At 40.9% G+C, this 21,126-nt stretch overlaps 1 protein-coding gene across 1 annotated transcript; it reads left to right on the forward strand.

Moving 5' to 3' along the window:
- Positions 1-19,841, forward strand: LOC119742840 (scavenger receptor cysteine-rich domain superfamily protein-like). The gene is made up of 25 exons (XM_038219041.1): positions 1-352; positions 1,404-1,706; positions 2,333-2,650; positions 4,042-4,335; positions 5,225-5,536; positions 6,620-6,940; positions 7,758-7,868; positions 8,161-8,328; positions 8,571-8,759; positions 9,689-9,796; positions 10,094-10,279; positions 10,488-10,595; positions 11,336-11,524; positions 11,749-11,856; positions 12,731-12,919; positions 13,109-13,216; positions 13,690-13,878; positions 14,340-14,447; positions 14,912-15,100; positions 16,656-16,763; positions 17,033-17,221; positions 17,970-18,077; positions 18,332-18,520; positions 18,901-19,015; positions 19,122-19,841. Exons 1-25 carry the CDS (start codon positions 1-3, stop codon positions 19,363-19,365), a joined length of 4,803 nt encoding a protein of 1,600 aa, XP_038074969.1. The 3' UTR covers positions 19,366-19,841.
- Positions 19,842-21,126: the final 1,285 nt, after the last annotated feature.

The following is a 21,126-nucleotide window of genomic DNA, read 5'->3' on the forward strand; positions in this document are numbered from 1 at the left end:
ATGTTTTACTTTCACCCTAACACTCCTTTCGTTCTAGCTGAACTCCGCCTTGATGGTAGCCGCAACGGAAATCAGGGCAGGCTGGAGATCTTCCTAAATGGTGAATGGGGCAGGGTGTGTGACGATGACTGGGATCTACAGGACGCCCAGGTGGCTTGCAGGCAGATGGGCTTCCCTGGTGCCATTCAGGCTACTCAAGGAGGTATATCTTGGTTCGGAAATGGACCAATACTCCTTGACGATGTCGCTTGTACAGGATATGAAACTGACTTGGAAAACTGTCAGCATGGAGGGATTGGAAATCATAACTGCTTTTTTTTCGAAGATGCAGGAGTGATATGTAACCCCCGAGGTAATACACATTCATCCTTATGTTCTATAATAAATCGTACATTCATCCCAACGCGTATCACATGTTGGTCCTGAGATGTGTTGGATAGACTCCATGCACAAGTACCCCAATGAAAGGTTACAAAGAGAGAAAGACAGAGTTGGGTACAGTGGCCACCGGGAGGAGCAATCGGCCTTACACCCAGTCCAATATTATGGCGCTGCTCAGCACAATATTTTTTGTTAACAGAGCCTCCGTCTATTTCATGGAGATCCCGTAGGCAGTAAGCACACAACATGCACGCTTACCTCAGTGGAAAAGTTGCTTAAATCAGTGACATACAAAGTGAGTAAAAAAAGCGGAACTCAAACCCCCAAATTATATTCATATTAAAAAACAATATGGAGCACCAAACATAATAATGACTGGAAAGCCAATTTCATAAGCTACTTTTAGATGAAAAAAAACTGAAATTTCTCAATCCATTCAAAAATCTTAAACACAATGACCATAAAACCTTTTTCGTCCAAAAATGCGATTTAAAGAATCGTTGTCACAATTGTCTTCAAACATCACCAGCGATAAAACCTCAGTTTAAAAGTTAAAAATATTCAACAAAGTCCTTTCGAAAGCCCGTCTTTAGAAAAAAAGTGGATTGATAAATCGTATTGCTTGCCTAACCAGGGTTGTTAATAAAGATATTGTGTACTACAGTTGTTGACAGTTGTTGAAACAAATATCCTGTTGTTCAAAACAGTCAGAATACACACTAAATTGCTTTTTTTTGGACGAAACAGGTTTTAGGGCCACTGCGTTTAAATGGTGATATTCTTTTAACAGATTGAGCAATTTCAGTATTTTTTTTTCATCTAAAAGTAAAGCTTATGAAACTGGCTTTCCAGTCATTGTTATGTTTGGTGCTACATTTTTTTAAAACATGAAATATATTTTTGGGGTTGGGTTCTGCTGCTTTTGACTCACCCTGTATAAACACTTTCCATGCGCGCGCAACCTTTTTTTCTGTCCACCCCCGATCTGTTACATAACAAAAACATTTTGATGATTTTAACAGTTCGTTTGGTGGGCGGTTCAAATATTATGGAAGGCCGCGTGGAGGTGTTCTGGAATGGTGCCTGGGGGACGGTCTGTGATGACTCCTGGGACCCGAATGACGCAACAGTTATCTGCCGGGAGCTGGGTTACGCAGGGGCGTGGGAGGCTCCCGGATCGGCCACATTTGGTGGGGGAGATGGGCTGAACATACTGCTCGATGATGTCGCCTGCACGGGCAACGAAAAGACGGTGTTCGATTGCCATCATCGCGGTTGGGGGAATGAAAACTGTGGTCACATTGAGGATGCTGGGGCTCGATGTGGTAAGCATGGGCTAACTCATTCAATCATTGGAAATCAAATGCCATGGATCTCATCACAAAATAGTTTTAAAATCTGTATTAATATTTAAGTCCCCCAAACAAAAAAATCGGCCGAAACCATTTGCAACTGTAAGAGAAAAATATAATGTGTCACGACACGATAAATTCCCATACACTGAACATTATTTTGCTCTGTTACTGTGAAAAAAAAGGCAGTTTAAATTTTATCAAAGTAAATGGGTAATCCGGAGGTCTAACTTACTTTTAAAAAGAGAAAAAAAGCCGTCTCCAAATGCTGATTTTCGTTAGGATGGCATGAACGTAGACGAGGCAACAAAGGGCATGATAACTCGCTCGTTTCAATGTTTTGATATTAATGACCAGTAGTTTCCCAACTTTTCCTAGCTGAAATCCTCGATTACTTAAACACCAAACCTCAAGATTTATCAATTTTGATATTGGTATTTATTTCACCACTAGCGCACGCTATTCTCTACAAGATGTTCTCATTAACTGTTGTCGACACGTACAGCTGCTGGAGGCCACATATACCTTGTACCAATTGCGATAGCAGGAAAGACGACTCTGTAGTTTTTATACCTTTACTTTTCTTTTTCTTTTTTAAGTCGATTTTCGTCTTGCTGGCAGTCGTTCAAAACTCGAGGGCAGAGTTGAGGTCCGTCTGAATGGTGAATGGGGCACGGTGTGTGACAACTCCTGGGGACTAGAGGACGCCAAGGTGGCTTGCAGGCAACTCGGCTTCCCAGTAGCCTTACGAGCTACACAGGGAGGGTCATTCGGAAGAGGAAATGGGTCCATACACCTGGACAATGTTGAGTGCACCGGTCTTGAAAATAACCTGTTGAGTTGTCAGCACAACGGGATTGGTGACCATAATTGTGCTCATGGCGAAGATGCAGGAGTCGTTTGCAGTATAGGTATAGGCCCTATATTTATTTCTTTTTAATTACTGAGTCCCTAGAATCCTTCTCGAGTCTTAATGCTCATAGAAATGACTCCTTACATTGACATTTCCTTATTTGCGAACGTCTTTCAGATAACCTGTGTGACCCCATGCATGCATGTGACCGCTGCAAAATATGTAATAAATGCCTTGTTTCTCAGTAGTATTCGGGTTCTCTATAAAAGTATCCTATCGGGTTCTCAGAGCAGCCCGAGGTTCTCATAACTTTCCACGGTTCTCTTAAAGTATCGTCCCGGTAAGGGGGGGGGGTGCTCTCTTAGAGTAGGCCTATCCCATGGGGTTCTCAAAGCATCCCGGGTGTTCTTCTCTCGGAGCCTCCTAGCTCATACTACCCTGATTCCATACAGGTTCCCTTAGAGCAACCGCATGCAATCACAACACTGTGTGGCGGGGATGCTCTAAGAGAACCCCCGACATGCTCTAAGAGAACTGCTAGGAGCGGCTCAAAGGGAACACTGGGTTATCTGAAAGACGTTCTCAAAGAAGGAACTATTCATCTGCGATGTCTCCGTTTGATGATTTGATCTTAACTTGGCAGCTTTATAGTTTCTTCATAGGGATTGTCTGGAATTTAGCAGAGGCATTATGAAAGTCAACATCGTGAACTTTGCTTAATCAGCATGAAAACGTATCGATCTCATGTTGAGAGGCGGAAAAACTGCTGAAGTGTTCCTTGTTGATTTTCCCCATGTTCTAGATTGACAACAAACAAAAACATTAAAGTCCGTTACAAGAGATGTGAAGAGGACAAGTAAATTATCAATTGAACAATTCAGACAAATAGAATATTCAAAATATGAATGTATATCTGCTGAAGTTACAGTTGTTTGTATCTCTTGAAACTCTTCTGCGTAAAGGTCAATAGTTTATTTGCTGGACCTTGTTCTGAAATGTTGTATTTTCGTGTTTCAATGGGAGGCTTCTGGGACGTTTGGTGGCAGCAAAGACACCGGCCCTTTGCGACATCGTTTGCGTCGTTTGAACATGCGCACGATTGGTTAAACATTTCTCAAACATTTGGAAGAATGGGTGTGTTTGTCGCCACCGTTGTGAACAACATAATGTTAATTAAACGAGCTAGATTTAAGCTAAAATCATGTTTGTGTCTGGTCCGACATTCGTATCAGGAGGTACTTATAATTTACATGTAATTTTAAAAAAAATACAACGAAGGCGTATGTCTTCAGTTCTAAAAAGTTCCCAAACATTTGACTCAACACATTCAACTCGCTGTTTCCAAGTTCTTAATTTTATAAAATATCTAATAAAGCTTTGATATGACATCGGGCGTTGTGACGATTGCACATGGAATGAATTATAATCGAAAGGGATATAATTTGTTTTTAAAAGTCCGTTTGGTAGGTGGTACCAATTCAATGGAAGGTCGCCCGGAGTTGTTCTGGAACGGTACCTGGTGGACGGTCTGTGATGACTCCTTGGACCTGAACGTCACAACAGCTGTCTGCAGGGAGCTGGGTTATGTAGGGGCAAGGGAGGCTCCCGGATCGGCTCCCGCAGGGGGACTGAACACACTGCCAGATGATGTCGCTTGTATCGGCTACGACGAGACGGTGTTTGAATGCCAGCACAGTGGATTAGGGACTGATGAGTGTAATCACAGACAGTATGCCTGGGTTCGATGTAGTAAGCACTAGTTCAAATTTAAAACCTTGAAGACATTATCCTTCAGTAACCATCGGCTTTATACAACTGGATGGCAATTGTTTCAAAAGTAAAAATAGTTAGGGAAATTGTTTCAATAGTAAAAAATAGTCAGGGAGTCAGGTTGGCGTAGCGGTACTTTCCTAGCCTTCCACCGCTGTGACCCAGGTTCGAATCCCAGCTGGGCCAATATGTGGATTGGGTTTTCAGGCCCTACCTGATGCCGTGGGTTTTCCTCAGAATATTTCTCTAGGCATTTCCTCCCACCTCTAAAACTGTAATTTCTTCTCACTGTCTTCTCTCTACGGGTTTCTTCAGGCTTTCGAGCTACTGTGTTTAAGGTACTTTTGAGGAATCCTTGGTTTTATTACCAGAAAGGAATAAAATAAAAAAAAATACAAATAAACGACTATCGGTAATGATCATTTTAACGTTGCATTAGTGTTTTAAACGTCTTAAGCAACATTCGATTGCTTAACTGTTAAAACAATGGATCTATTACAGTACAATCTGCCAAGATTGACATAATTATCTTAGGGATCTTAAATTTTGTTATGAAACGCTTTCTCCTTAAAGACTTTAAGAAAAATTGCTCTCGTCGCTTTTTAAACGTTAGGCCTACAGTTTATTTCACATAGATCGTTTAATTACCTTCTTTAAAATGTCTTGAGTTACCAGAAAACTACATATCACATTTTTGACACAGTAAGTGTTTACATCAGCAAGACAGTTTTACATCCACAACCCAGTCAGAACCGTTAAGAAATTACATTTGTTAAAGTCGGAAATCCTCGCGAGAAGGAAACAACCCACTTGCAAATGTTTATTCATTTTCTATTGTACCTTACACGTTTGTGTTTCTGTTCTTTAGTTGACCTTCGTCTTGTTGGCAGTCGCAGTACGGAAGGCAGACTTGAGATCCGTCTGAATGGTGAATGGGGCACGGTGTGTGACGACTTCTGGGGACTACAAGACGCAAAAGTGGCTTGCAGGCAGCTCGGCTTTCCTGGCGCAACCGAGGCTACACCAGGCGGGTCTTATGGAAGTGGAAGCGGACCCATTCAACTCGACAATGTCATTTGTTCAGGATCTGAACCTAGCTTGCTCTCTTGTCTGCATGATGGGATCGGAGTCAGTGACTGCAGTCATGGTGAAGACGCAGGAGTTATTTGTCAGCCTCGAGGTACTGCATTATGTAACTAACATTTTTTTTCAGATCTAAAAATTAATGTGGCCTGACGTTGCGAACTTAGCAAGTTCTTCTTCAGAGGCTAAAACAGAAAATTTTTTTCAGAGTTGAACAAAGAAGTTGACTGCAGCGGGGTGTGGACTGCGAACTCTTTTGTTTGAACAAAAAGGGTTTACTGAGGTCGCAGGATCAAATCTTCGCACGAGTCAATTTCTTTGTTCGAATATGAACACAATAATAGAATGGACTTAATAATCAGTTTCTTTTTGTAGTTTAATTCGGGCGATTCACAATGCAGTGCACCACCAAGAGCGTGCCACGGAGAGTTAATTTTTCCCAGTGCATTGTGGGAGATGGTCGACTAATTCGCAGCGTGGGACATTTGAAATTGTTACTTTTTTTCCCGGTCAGTTGTTTTGTAAGCGTATGATGGAGGATCTGTTTGCCCTTTTCTTTTCTTCTTATCAATATGGTGTTTTTTTTTGTAAGGCGGCAGAATGCGTCGACCGTAAACATGAAAAATGGACTTTCCATGGCAAACTCTTGGTGGCGCACTGCATTGTGAATCGCCCGAATTGCAAATTTGTAACAAAAAGTATCCTGTTTGAGTGATCCCCGTTTGCTATTTCCCTGGTTTGCTGTATTGCTAATTTTGCTGCCATCGTGATTTTTGGTGGGATCATCCTGGCTACATGGCATATGAGGGTTGATGGCGTCTGACAAGCACCCCTTGAACACAACAAAATGAGTAAAGGGGGAACCGCCAATATAGGGCTGGATAGCTCAGTTCGCAGAGCACCAGAACGGTTCCGGCGATCGCAGGTTTATACTCGACCCAATATTTTTTGTTTTCAACTCTGAACTCAAAATATTAAAGTGCACCTAGTAGTTAGTTTCCCTTTGTAATTTACGTGACAATAATTAAACAACACTATTCATAAGATGGATTTTTTTTTTGGCGTCGGGTGATGTTAATCAATTTGATTGAATAATTAATCAAACAGTGTAAATGATTGAAGGCAAATGTCACTCTAAATGTTTCGTGAACTGTCATGTCAAAATGGTCAACTAAATCAGTACAATACATTTTGGATACAGTTCGTTTGGAAGGTGGTTCGAGTCCCAATGAAGGCCGCGTGGAGGTGTATGAGAATGGTGCCTGGGGAACAGTCTGCGATGATGGCTGGGATCTAACCGATGCAAATGTTGTCTGCAGGGAATTAGGCTACGAGAGAGCAACGGAAGCATTGGGAGGGGCAGCCTTCGGTCAGGGTGAAGGGCTGAAAATACGGTCTTTTCTTATCTGCGACGGTACCGAGGAGACAGTATTGGGTTGTCGGCACTCGACGCTTAATGCTCACCATTGTTTGCATAATGAGGGTGCCGGAGTTCGTTGTGGTAAGGCGAACACGGAGGGTGAAATTATGAGACCCTTTTAAGATATTTCATTTTAGTTGAGTACATCTTGTAGGTACGCACACTTCCGCCACAAGGCCTCCAGACTCCTTTCGCACGTGATGAAGGGTAAAACCTAATTTGATTTGGCCTCCAGACTCAAAAAGTTCAGAACACGTTTACTGGTGCTACACCCCTTTTTGGTTGTGAACGGACTTATGAAAGGACTGATGTTTTAATTTTGACCAGACCTCTGATGGGCTCAACTATAACATTGTCACAAAAAGAGGTTCATTCCTTATATCCGGTGGTAAAAGACCCAAGAGGTGGTTGATTATAACTGCAAGCCTGCGCTAGGACAAATACAATCTCACCGCCTGTTACTTCACCAGGTCCAGACAATAACTTGGATGCACATTCATCCCTGCACGTTCAACCCATTGGCGGCAACGGGTCTATGCCCCCCACCCCAACAAGTTTTTTTTCTTGGTAATTGGAAGGGTAAAGATATCTTTTTGTCTTAACTTTTTTGTGAAATAAACGAAAGCGTTGCGTATCTCTCCCTAAAACCACAAAGTACACATACATTTTAGTTTGAATATTACAATGTGGAAAGAGCGCACGTGCCGTACACTTATAAAACCCCTTCCCGTTTATGAAAAAATACTCGAGCCTACTTCTTCACCCCCCCCGAAAAAAATTGGTCTTGAATCCACCCTTGCCTCGACCATCCATATTTAAGTATTCGCGAGGGTAAAGTGATACATGGTTTAATAAACAATAAACTGGCTGATTAATGATTTCCTGTTCTTTTAATTAGACCCATGTAGCAGTGGCTATTGTGCCAACGGGGGAACTTGCACCATCTTGACCGCAGGCAGGGTATTTTGTCTATGTCCAGCTGGTTATGGTGGACCAACTTGTAAAACTGGTAAACGTTTGTTCTTTATTGATTTTTTTTTAATTTTAAATGAAACTCCATTGAATCTGATATCTAGCTTTTTGAAGATGCTAGACCTTTTTTCCTACGGTTATTTTAACACCTCTCATCGGTAATTTCCTTATTACTTAATTAAGTTTCTCCAGATATTGTTTCTCTTTACAAGTTGCCAACTGCGTGCCTACCACGTGCCTGCGTGGAAACTTGTATATGACTTCTTGTGGAAACTTGTATATAACAACTTGTTAAAATTATTGACATGGTGGGATTTGCAATTTGATAGATGCCCGATGCGAGCTCTCTATGGACCAGTCTGATGTCCTGATTGTGATATCGGGCCAGCAGGTTGTATACCTTCCTGGTGGCTCGGTCGAGTATGCCTGCCCAGACGGATATCTGCTTAGTGGATCCACTTTCAGGATTTGTCAGGCAGATTTCACCTGGGTACATTGTAATACATTCCTGTAAGAATTAGTGTCGATAAAATCATTGTGTGTTTTTCATCAGTTAAATACAAGTAACTGAACGATGAATAGATACAGGAAAAAACACCGCTTGTTTAAATTTCTAGTTCCTTTATCATCATCATGTTTCCATGAGGGGAAAAATGGTATTTGATATAAAAGTTATTATGCTGTGATTAAGTTCTGAGTCTTAAATATTATCGAATCTCGTATCGCTTTGTTGTATCAGTTGCTCACTGCGTGCTTACCGATGACCAGTCCGATGTCCTGATTGTGGTACCGGGTCAGCAGGCTGTATACCTTCCTGGTGACTCGGTCGAGTATGAATGCCCGGACGGATATCTGCTGAGTGGATCGACCGTCAGGATTTGTCAGGCAGATTTCACCTGGGCAGGACAGCAAGCTGAATGCAAAGAAGGTATCTAGTAATTGTTTTGCCTCAGCTTGTGATTTTACCAAGTTGCAATAATATTATGCAATAATAGCAATATCCACACATGGCAAACGATTGTCCATGTGTGATGGGCTTACTTGAGACCCGGCCAAAAAGAACATAAGAATGAAGTTTTAGCACATACACACACAGTGTTTCCCCCATCTGGAAAACAGGTTTAGACACTTTTTGGGGTTAGGTTTCTGCAAAATGAACAGAAACACTAAATGGAATCATTGAAAAAAATATGGGTTGAAAGAGTTTTCACAGTGTGAGTAAAATGATTTTTTTCACAGGTTTGTCTTAACTACACGAAAACAAAGGAATGCTCACCTACGTATATAACGTAAACATGCGTTAGTTTATGGTGTAAATCGAGGACACACACATGCAACATCATCGGTGAATCAAGGACAGGAAACAAATCGAGGACGACCTCGATTAGAAAACGTATATAAACCAATGAGAGCTGTTGCAAAAAAGTACAAACAAACGAAAAGGGAAGAGGAACAAAAGAAAATCCTCGATATACACCATAAACAAACGTGTATGTATGTGTGGATGTGGGCAAGTGCACACAACGTCGCTGCTACCGGTTTATGTGAACCTCTTTTGTTCGGAAGTCCACACAATGAATGTAATGCTTGTACACACCCTCAAGTGTGTATTTGCCTGCAATCGGGGACCCCCTGTCCCTCTTTTGTTTGTTCTTAAACTTTTGAGCAAAACCTCCCATACGCTTTGTACACGATCGTAAATTGGTGACCTTTTGGGAATTGGGGTCCCTATTGTCCGCTATAGTTCAACGTCCCCTGTTGAATGCTGAAACAGACTCACACTCACCAGGGTGCAAGGTTTTTACTTAAATGCTGCTTTTTCGTAACCTTTCTCTCTATTTCACTTAAATATCTAAGATTTCTGTGGTACCGGACCGTGTATAAATGGAGGAACCTGTTCAAATACACACACTGGATTCATCTGTCAGTGCCCTGATGGCTACGAAGGACCAACATGTGAACAAGGTATGTACAATATTGTACCTCCCATCAACAGCATATTGAAAATCATGCGATCCAACGTTTTTGTCTAAAATTCTGTGAATACAAACATATCGTGCATATCTCCACAGTTAAAATGTGCCGAAAAATGTTGCAGTCTTTAATGATTACATCAATGATTACAGATACATTGTTTCTTAAATTGAAAGCTTGATGTCACACTATGAAAACATTCAAATGTTCTTTTGCTTTTCATTAATGTACCTTTCATGTGATATATTACTGAAGCAATAATATTTGATTAATTTTCCCCTTATCAAGTTGCTAGTTGTATGCTGTTTGACTCGCTGGATGTCCTGATGGTGGTATCGGGTCAGCAGGCTGTATACCTTCCTGGGGACTCGGTTGAGTTTGCCTGCCCGGACGGATATCATCTCAGTGGGTCTGCCTCGCGGTTCTGTCAGTCAGACTTAACCTGGTCTGGACAGCCAGCTGAATGCAATCAAGGTTTTCTGATCATTCTAGCTGTTCTTCATTTCGTAAAAATACATACTTATTTCGTTTATGCCCCTTTAGGATCATTAATAGTTGTGAAGATAAAAAACTATTACGCCTATACCAATACTACGATGATACATCGATGACAATCTGTGAGATTTAATACCTTGTATTGTGTTGGCTTAAATGCACGTGGCCATTTTTCCCTTTAAAATAGACTCCTGTGTCAGTGGACCTTGTTTGAACAGGGGGACTTGCACCAGTGAACCAGACGGGTTCACCTGCCTGTGCCATGCTGGCTACGACGGAGTGACATGTCAAAATGGTAAAATACTGATTTAAACTCTTTTTTTTCCATTAGATTTTAGAACTAACCGAGCTTTTTTTAGGCATAAATGATGATGTGCTTTTTGATGCATTTGGTTCTTTTTCAATAATAAGTGCTCTCAAATTCTAAAGATGAATGTCCAAAACCTAACCTTTTGAAGTTTCAGCTCAGTGGGTATTACGCTCTTCAAGAAAGCAGTGAAAGCCCTTGCACTTTATATCAGTCCATTGACTGATCGTTAGAAATCGTTTTCTTTTAAATGACAGCAAACCAGACGGGTTTATTTCACGGAGTGAATTAGTACCAGCAGGATGGTTAATCCAATTAAGCTTTTTGATAATAATTCGGTGGGTTACTTTGGGAATAAACTTAAACGACTTTTTATTTTTTTAAGGTCAGTCGATTGCAAGTGGGAATCATATTTGTTTCAATGTTTGTGGTTTTTTTTACTCTATTCCAAAGCAACGAAAAGCGTGCGTTTTCCAGTGGGATTAGATCTCCGTAAATACACCTGTAGGAACTTCAAAGATCAGTCAGTATTTGACAAGTTGTTTTAAAAATGTTATAAAAACTGAATTCATAGTCTTCAGAATTGACAACCCAGAAAATACTCATCTGGAACATTATTCTTGAATTTCACAAGAAGGAACTGCTTGTTTGTAACAAACACCGAAAAGTAGTGTACACTTCACCACATACAAAGTATTAAAGTATGGTGACCTCATTTGTATCTTCAGTTGTCCATTGTGTGCTCACCCTAAACTCATCCGATGTCGTGATGGTGGTACCGGGTCAGCAGGTTGTATACCTTCCTGGTGACTCAGTCGAGTATGCCTGCCCAGACGGATATCTGCTTAGTGGATCGACCGTCAGGGTTTGTCAGGCAGATTTCACCTGGACGGGAGAGCCAGCTGAGTGCAAAGAAGGTATAATTTCGCAAAAAAAAATCGGCTCATTTGATAAGCCAGACCAGCTCTTGAACATAAAAATATGCATATGATTTTCTGATGGTCTGGGTGGAGCATAAGTAGTTATGAAAAAAAAAAATGATTAGGCCTGCCTACAAGTATACATTGATAACATTCTTGAACATTGAAAAGCATGTATTGTGTTGACTATAAACGCACGTAGCCGTCCCCCCTTACCATAGATTCCTGTGTCAGTGGACCTTGTGTGAACGGTGGATCTTGCACTAGTGCACCAGGCGGATTCACTTGCTTGTGTCAAGATGGCTACAACGGGATGACGTGTGAAAATGGTAAAATAAACATTTTAGTATTCTTATCATTAGTTTTTATAGCTGACCATTCTATTTGAGGTTTAATTTTTTGTGTGTGGGGATTTTGGACTCATATATTAGCCCTTCGAGCTTCAAGCCCAAAAAAATTACGCGGTGGAACCACCATGAGAATTTTATCACATTACGTTTTTCTAGGTCGATAACCCTGGCGTGCCTGTACAAGATATAGGTCATTCACATGGCCAGGGATTGTTGACAACCTGTCTGGGCTCTGGGCGGCACGAGGGGTTGACACAAAGGGATCGGTGGCACTTAGGGGCTGGCCACTAAGATCTCCCATTACTGCACAAAGGCATTAGCCGCCATCTTGGCTTCTGTCTTTCAACACTCCTTACTCCGGAATGGCTAGGGTCTGGCCAATGGGAGTCTACAGGCTTGTGGTGTGTAGTAGGGGTGAGGATTACATGGAAGCTTGGCCTTATAAATATTGGCCCATTGAACAAAAAAATATGACCATATTTGGAAAACAATGAGATTTTTGTTCACTGTCCCACTGCTCGAAGGGTTAAAAAAAACAACAAATAGCGTGCTTTTCCACAGAGATTAGATTCCCGTGAAATACATGCAGAAACTATAGAGACACCAGTCAGTATTCGGCAAGTTGTTTCAGAAGTATTAGTTTAAATGAAACCTAGCATGTAATATTTACAGTGTAGAATATGTTCATCTTGAGAAATACTCTTAAAGTTCATCAGAACTTACTGTTTGCTAGTTTGTTGTTTCTTTATGACAAATTAAGGTAAAGATTGGAACCTAAAAGTAGTGTAGAGACCCTAGATACACGAAACCTCATAGAACAAATTGAGCAAAATTGTTAACTTTCTGTTATCAGTTGTCCATTGTCTGCTCACCCTCAACTCATCCGATGTCGTCATGGTAGTATCTGGACAGCAGGCTGTATACCTTCCTGGTGACTCGGTTGAATACGTCTGCCCAAACGGATATCTGCTTAGTGGATCCACTGTCAGGATTTGTCAGGCAGATTTCACCTGGACGGGACAGCAAGCTGAATGCAAAGAAGGTATAAAGTTGTGTTTTGCCTAAGCTTGTAATCTCGCCAAGGTGCAATAATAATGTAAAATTATAATGATACCAAGGCCAAAAAGAACATAGGAGTTAAGTTCAAGCACACACACCAGGGCGCAGGTCCTTCCTAATACCTGATTTGTTTTCGTAATTTTGTTTTCTCTCTGTCACTTTATTAACTAAGATTTTTGTGGTGCCGGACCATGTATAAATGGAGGAACCTGTTCAAATACACACACTGGATTCATCTGTCAGTGCCCTGCTGGCTACGAAGGACCAACTTGTGAAGTCGGTACGTCTTAATATTTTATCTGCTAACAGTATTTTAAAAATGATTAAACAACATTGTTTTCTGCACATGTTCATAAATATAAACATCCAATGGATATCTCCGCTCTTGAAACATTTCTAACACTGCTGCAGTCTTGAGTGATTCCAGACAGATTGTTTTTCAAACTGAACGCTTGGTGTCATGCTATAAACCGTGTACTTCTCATTGTTTTATCTCAAAAATAATATAGGTTTCCCCTGTTATTTTAACACTTTTATCATTCCAAATCCATTCGTCGTTGGCTCCATTGATTATTCCAATGTCGATTTTTACATCAATACCTCTCACATTTTGTTCGGTTTTTTTTTACCTCAATAAATTTCACAGTTGGTTGGTAATCCGCTAAAATAGCATTCTGATTCGTCCTATAGTTTCAGGAAATTTGTCTCATGTTCAGATTAGCGTTTAATTTAATCAGCTCATTTTTTTTCAAGTTGCTAGCTGTTTACTTTTGCGTGACACATCCGATGTCCTGATGGTGCTATCGGGTCAGCAGGCTCTATACCTTCCAGGAGACTCGGTTGAGTATGGCTGCCCGGACGGCTATCATCTCAACGGATCAGCCACGAGGCTTTGCCGATCGGACTTTACATGGTCTGGGCAGTCAGCCGAGTGCAATAGAGGTGATCTTTTATTTGGAAAACAACATTTTAAAATAAATACAATTTTCTTTTAAAAAGGGGACGATTTAAGCCATTTATTTTTTCATATGAAAAAAAATGTCTATGATTTTCAATTCCACACCCCATAAAGTTTGGCAAATGAGTTGGATATTTGTCAAATGTTGTTATGAAAACAACTTCCTACACTCTTTGGGCAAAGTCTTTAAATTAGGTTGGGATATGTTTACCCAAATTAAACAACATCCGAGGATATTCCACACTAATGTTGTAACATTGTCTAACAATGTTTACCATTTACAATGCAAGAATATTGCGCTCATAAAAGTCTTTCGAATTGTGGTTTTTTTTGTATAATCAAATTAGCCTACCCATGTACGTATTGGTGCATTTTAGTTTTGAAAATTTTGAATCATGATTAATTAAATGTTGTAAAATAAACGAAGACATTTCCTCTTCGATAGACTCGTGTGTCAGTGGACCTTGTATGAACGGCGGAACTTGCACTAGTGCACGAGACGGGTTCACTTGCCTATGCCCCGCTGGCTACGATGGATTGAAGTGTGAAAATGGTAAAAGAATAATATTAAATGTTTATAAGGTAGATGTATGTAAATAATTTGAAATCCTATTCTAAACATAATAGCCCCCCAAAAAGTATAAAGGGTTAGCCTTGCATGAATCGAAATTCCACTCGAAATCTAAACCGAGCGCCAACAACTAGAGACATCACTTGTTTTGACTCTGTCGTTTTTGGAATGATTTTTTTTACCACAACAGTTTTCGTGTCGATAGAAGATTTCGTGCCGTCATGATCAAGAAGTGCTTCATTGTATTGATGGTTGAGAGAAATAATGGTCCCGTGGATTGTTAAAAAAAAACAATAGCTTAACACTCGGCAGCGGCTTCACGCGAACTGACTCTAAGGGAGCTGTTCGAACACAAACGTACGCATGTATGAGCGTTCAGGCCAATTACATGTATTAAATTCAATTTTTTTGTACTGTGCTTCGATTGTAAACTTATTTCTGCACAGTTGCTCAATGCGTGCTCAACCTCAACTCATCCGATGTCCTGATGGTTGTACCGGGTCAGCAGGCTGTATACCTTCCTGGTGACTCGGTTGAGTATGAATGCCCGGACGGACATCAGCTTAGTGGATCGACCGTCAGGATTTGTCAGAGTGACTTCACTTGGACAGGACAGCCGGCTGAATGCATTGAAGGTAAAGCGTATAATTGTGTTCTTTTTGGATGCATGTGAGTTTATAGTGTTGTAAGATGATGGTCACACCCTCGAGGCTTATCTTAACGGGTACATGTATTAAAGCAGGGGCGTAAATCCTGGGGGATTGTGGTATATATCCCCTTCCCACTTTTTTACTAGGGGAGATGGGTAATTGAATCATCGTCCCACTTTTACGTGATGAGAAGAAAATGTAGATTGCAAGGTATTTTGTGACATCCCAACAACAAAAATGTTTCAATGGCACTGAAAAGTAGAGAAAAAAGTACAAAAGCTTTAAAAATGCGCCTTTTGGATGTAAGCGCGAGTATATATATTGATATACATTAAAATCCTGAAGAGCGCCCCCTAGTGTAATGTGGTGTCCAGCCGCCCCCCCCCCCCCTTTCGAATTTCCATGGCCGGGCAATTTTTGGATTGTGGTAATCCCCAATCCCTCCCCCACCCTACTTGCCGGCACATATTTACGCCATTGCATGTATGTATACTACAAGTAGACCTACACCTTTGATACAAGATGGTGTTCAGTTCACATTTTGGTTGTGTGCGGCTGATTTTCTGTGTCCTTAATGCCGTATTTCACTTCAGCTTTTAAGAAGTTTTCTACGTTCCAGGTGTTAACATTATTTAGGGACAAAAAGAAAGAAATACAAATAATGATAAGAATGCGTGATACATGTACTTATGCGGCTTGGAACAGTCGCTATACCACTGTTTCGTGTGCCTAATTTCACCAGGCCCAAATATAAATATATGTGAAATGCACCTTGCCAATATTGCATCCGATGAAATAACCACACAAAATGATGATTTAACAGGCAACGTTTTGTCCGAGCCTCGTATGTCTTCCGTACTCGCAAAATTTCTGATGGTCTCTATATATGAGAAATGACGCGAAAATCAGAGATGTTTGCTGCTGTGAAAATTTCTCCCCCGATATCGCCATTTTGCGTTGTTATTTTATCGGGCATCGTACATCACACATAAAATCATATTGATATATCATAGTAGTAAATGGTACATACGCATCCCATAGGCGACTGGTTTCTAACGATCCTATCAAATCTCAACCTTTCATGAAATAAGGGGCCATTAGAAATTACGCAAATACGGAAGATTTGTGCGACTTGGAAAAAAACCCCGGCTTTAACTCTTTATTTGTATTTTATTATTTATGTACGCTATCAGTTAGAGGCACAACACATCAAAATGTTGAGATGTAGTGAGCCTGGTGCGACTATCATGCAGAGGTTGATTTAATCGGGAACTTTTTTTTCCGAGCCACATAAAAGGAATCCCGTAGGCGCATCATTTCTAATGGTCACTATATCAATATGTACACCATGAGCAAAATCAGTTGCGGTAACAAATCGGCATTCGGGGAACCACCTACTCATGTCCTTCTAGGTTAGTTCGACCCTGGAAATGGCTGATTGTGCATGGTCGCCAGAGTAGGCCTACAGGATATAATTCCCTATCGCTGCGTAACGCATTTCTTCGTATTTACCCCCTCTGTTTCACCATTATTATCTAAGATTTCTGTGGAGTCAGACCGTGCATAAATGGAGGAACCTGTTCAGGTACACCGACTGGATTCACCTGTCAGTGCCCTGCTGGCTACGAAGGACCAACATGCGAAGTCGGTATGTTTTATGTTATAAGTCCAAATTATGCGACAACACAAGTTTTTCTTACGAGTTTTTGTATAATCAAAGTTCCAAAGAGGAGCTCCACTCTATGTTGTTGTGCATGCCGACAAGCCTGACCAATCACAAACGCATGCCACAATCTGGTTGGCCAATACGTAAAAAAGTGGTGGGCCTATTGAACTATTAAAGCAATTCAACTGCTCCCTGATATTGGTCATTCAGAAACTCAAGTAACAATTTTGTACTTCGTTTTGTTTTCCTAGTTGCTAGCTGTTTGCTTTCGCTTGACCAATCCGATGGTCTTATTATGATATCGGGTCAGCAGGCTGTATACCTTCCTGGTGACTTGGTTGAGTATGAATACCCGGACGGACATCAGCTCAGCGGGTCCACAGCTAGGATTTGTCAGCCTAACTTTACTTGGTCGGGGAAGCCGGCTGAATGCAAAGAGGGTAAAGAATGTTTTCCTACTGGTCCTAGATAGTCAGCCCTCTACCTTCAGTCGACTTTGTACCCATTAACTTACTGTCACTTGCGAATTAGACAAGTTACCTATATCTACTGACTGAGTGTAACCTGTGCCTTAACGAGGCTTGCCTTATCCATTATGTGATGTATCATCTACACCTCAAGGGCATAAGTCGGGTGCATTTGTTTCATGTACTTTCATCATGCATGGGTAGGCAATTAGTCACGTCTCCTTGCGAATGGCGCAAGTGGATTGTTCACTTTCATCACGTTATCACTAAACACTTATTATTCTACTAACTGTATAGCCCATCTGAATCAATTTGCGCATTGGGTCTAGCTTTACTTGTCTTGTTTTCAAAGCTGCAACCTCCGCTTTTAACGATATATACATTTTGTACTTGACTTGGGTAACAACCGAAATATAGGACCCGGCAACAGGTAACAACCCCAAAAAGGCAAAGGAAAAAAATATCATTGGGATTAAGCGCAAATTTGATGATAGAAGGGGTCGGGGGAAGCTATGCCAAGTGCGTATTATCATGATCAGCGCCATCGAACCTCAGGTGAGCACCTCATTTTCTTTTTTTTTTTTTAATCTGCCACAGACAATCGAATTGTTTTAATGAAACGCAATTATCGGCATCCACTGAATACGCTTTTGCTTGTTAGACAAGTAGATTTCTTTAATTGTTTGTCCTGAACCTCTGCTATTTAATCTCTTTCGTCAAGATTTCTGTGGTGTCAGACCGTGCATTAATGGAGGAACCTGTTCAGGTACACCGACTGGATTCACCTGTCAGTGCCCTGCTGGCTACGAAGGACCAACTTGTGAACAAGGCATGTCTTTAATATTTTGTTTCCTAAAAGTCCTCGACATTATTTTTCAACATTGTCTTTTTAACTTCAATCAAATGAAAAAAAGTCAATTTTAAAACAGTTTCAACAATCCTACAGGCCTATCGCGAAAAAGTATCTCTCATAGACAACGGAACAGTTTTGATTATATAAGCGCCAATGAACTAATCGCCACTCATTGCATTTGTGTATTTTCTAAGTTCACCAATAACGTTTCCTTTGTTACAATTTTCCAGTTGTTGGCTGTATGCTCACCCTCAACTCATCCGAAGTCCTCTTGTTAATATCGGGTGAGCAGGCTGTATACCTACCTGGTGACGTGATTGAGTATGGTTGCCCTGACGGATATCACCTCAGCGGGTCCACCACGAGATATTGTCGGTCAGACTTCACGTGGTCCGGTCAGCCCGTAGAGTGCATAAAAGGTTATATATATAAGATATGTAAAATTCGATCTTTAATTTGCGGATTTGACCATCAATTTTTAGATATCCTTCATTTACACGCTTATATATATAACAATTTGTTTTTCTTAAATGGTTACTGCGTAAACAATTCTAAAAACGAGATATAATTTTAACTTAAATTTGTCAAAGGAATACTTTTACTGGTTTGATGTTCAAGAACATTACATTGGAAAACACGCAAGCGATTTGTCAAATGATTGTTAATGCAAATGACTTTTGAATCGGAAATGCTCCGAATTACATTTAAAAAAATGTGACACTGGATGCCTTTTGGTGTCTTCCGGAAAATGTGGAACAAGTCCGACGTACAATGAACGAAACAAATCTGCCTCTTTTAGATCATGCTGCCCAAACAAGAACATACTACACCCCGGTTGTACCAATTGTTGGCGGTGGAGTTGGCAGTTTCATCTTCATTCTGATTGTCGTCCTTGCTGTCTTAGCAATTAAAAGGTTTGTGAACAATCTATTTTGCAAATTTCATTTACTCCATTCACCCTATTTTCATCAGAATTTTTGGCTGGTAACTGATTTTTTTTGTACTTCATTTTTTTGGCAGGCGAAAACCACGTCCACGGCTATATCATGCGGTCCAGAACAGACTTGCTACCGAGCTCGGTTGTATCATTCCTGGAGAGGGCATCCATCCTTTCACGGGGCCGGTATATCAGGAAACCATCCTCGATAATGGTTTGACCAACACCTACGAAGATGTGCCTTCCTGTTTCGGCCAACTTCCACCGCTGCCTGCTAAAACATGTACTGAGGATGACGTGGAGACATACTGTAAAATGAAATACTAGTCCTGCGTTTGCACGTACTACAAATAAAATACCACCGTTTGTTGAATTCAACAAACTTGTTCTAAACTCTGTAGTAAAAACTTCTCACCTAAAGCACTATTTCATGGGGTGGATGTGTTAACTGTTGCGCACGCATGATGAAGATTCCTATGTTACGTGACTAATTTAAGCAACTGTTTCCTCTTAGGTTAACGTGCCTTTTGTGTGCTTACTGCATGCTTCTGGTCTCCATTAAAAAGAGGGAGGTTCGGCTGGCAGAAAATTGTGTGCTTAGCAGCGCCATGAAATTGGGCCCAGTTCATTATCCGGTCAATATAATTATTAATAACTCGTCGGGCCGATACTGGAAATGAGAACATATTGAGACTAAGAACCCAAAACACAATGTTTCATCTCGAGTTGCTCAAGCTGCACAAGGTACTTGTAATCTATTTAAGCTCTCATTTGGTAGCTTGTGTGAAAAAAACCCCGATTATCAGGCCCAAAATGTGGTACATTCCATGCGCACTCTACGTATTGTCAGTAAAGGCTAAGCCATCAAGAATGCTCCTCCCCCACCCCACTTTTTTTTCTCAGCGAATATCGGCTAAACACAAGGCGGAGACCATTCAAAAAGTCTGGACCACAAACTAGGGAGACCTGCCGGCGTTTGTTAATGGTGTAAATCTAGGACACACACGTGCAACATCATCGATGAATCGAGGACAGGAACCAAATCGAGGACTCCTCAGTTAGAAAACGTGTACAAAACCAATGAGAGCTGGAAACAAAGGAAAAGGGAAGAGGAACAATAGAAAATCCTCGATTTACACCATAAACAAACGTAGATGTGTGAGTATGTAAACACCGGCAAACGTTGACCTACGAAAAAAAGGTTAGGGCACAAACATACGTCAGCGATTGACCGAACGTCCACGATTGAAATTCGTGTACCAAACCGATGAGAGCTGTTGCTAAAAAGTTAAGAGTACAAACAAGGACTGAGGATTAGGGGCAACGGGGGTCCACGATTACCGGTTACGAAGATGTGTGTGTGTGTGGGTGGGTGGGGGGGGGGGTGATAATGCAATAAGCCACAGTGACGGAAGGTAGAAGTTCACATTTCGTTTCAATCGTGACAGATTATGGGTTGACAGAAGCAATATTTAGGTACAGAGTTCCAAAAAGAAGTAGTATGAGGGGGGAAATGGAGGATTATCCCGCAGCTGACATGGTTCAAAACTCATGCAGGAATTCGCACGAAATGGTGATGGTCACCAGCTCCTTTTCGGTGAATTTGGGTGATTTTAAGTTTTTAAAAACATTTTTTGAGTGACATTTTTTTCCAATTAGTTACACAGACTCGACTGAGTACGCGAACTATATGAATGAGCGTACGGCTTGTAGTTTACAAACGTGTATACGGAATTTTGTTATCATTAATTTACTTTTCATTTATTTACGTAAATGCATGGAATGAATTGAATGAAACGTATTTTGTATTGCTAACATAAATATCTTAATACCCAGGCAGATTGTGTGCTAAACGGAATATGCTACATATTTTCATCACATTAAACGGAAAACCTCTAGACGTATCGGTTTAAGAGTTATCTATTATGTAATCGGTTATTTTGAGTAATCAATGAGAACCGATCAACCATTGATTTCAAAAAGAAAATCATTTCCCCCCCCCCCAAAACCATCACGGTTCAGAGAGAACGGTGCTTTGTTTTGGACGACTCATGTCATCATGATTCGGGCCAACTTGAAGATATTTTT

The sequence above is a fragment of the Patiria miniata genome, unplaced genomic scaffold (assembly GCF_015706575.1).
Source record: "Patiria miniata isolate m_02_andy unplaced genomic scaffold, ASM1570657v1 HiC_scaffold_6, whole genome shotgun sequence".
Classification (NCBI taxonomy): domain Eukaryota; kingdom Metazoa; phylum Echinodermata; class Asteroidea; order Valvatida; family Asterinidae; genus Patiria; species Patiria miniata.

Excerpts from the sequence above, each read along its gene's own strand:
- LOC119742840 (XM_038219041.1), top strand. The coding sequence starts at position 1 with ATGTTTTACTTTCACCCTAACACTCCTTTCGTTCTAGCTGAACTCCGC. Across the intron at positions 6,941-7,757 it reads GGGTGCCGGAGTTCGTTGTG|ACCCATGTAGCAGTGGCTAT; the intron begins GTAAGGCGAACA and ends TCTTTTAATTAG. Across the intron at positions 11,857-12,730 it reads CGGGATGACGTGTGAAAATG|TTGTCCATTGTCTGCTCACC; the intron begins GTAAAATAAACA and ends TTCTGTTATCAG.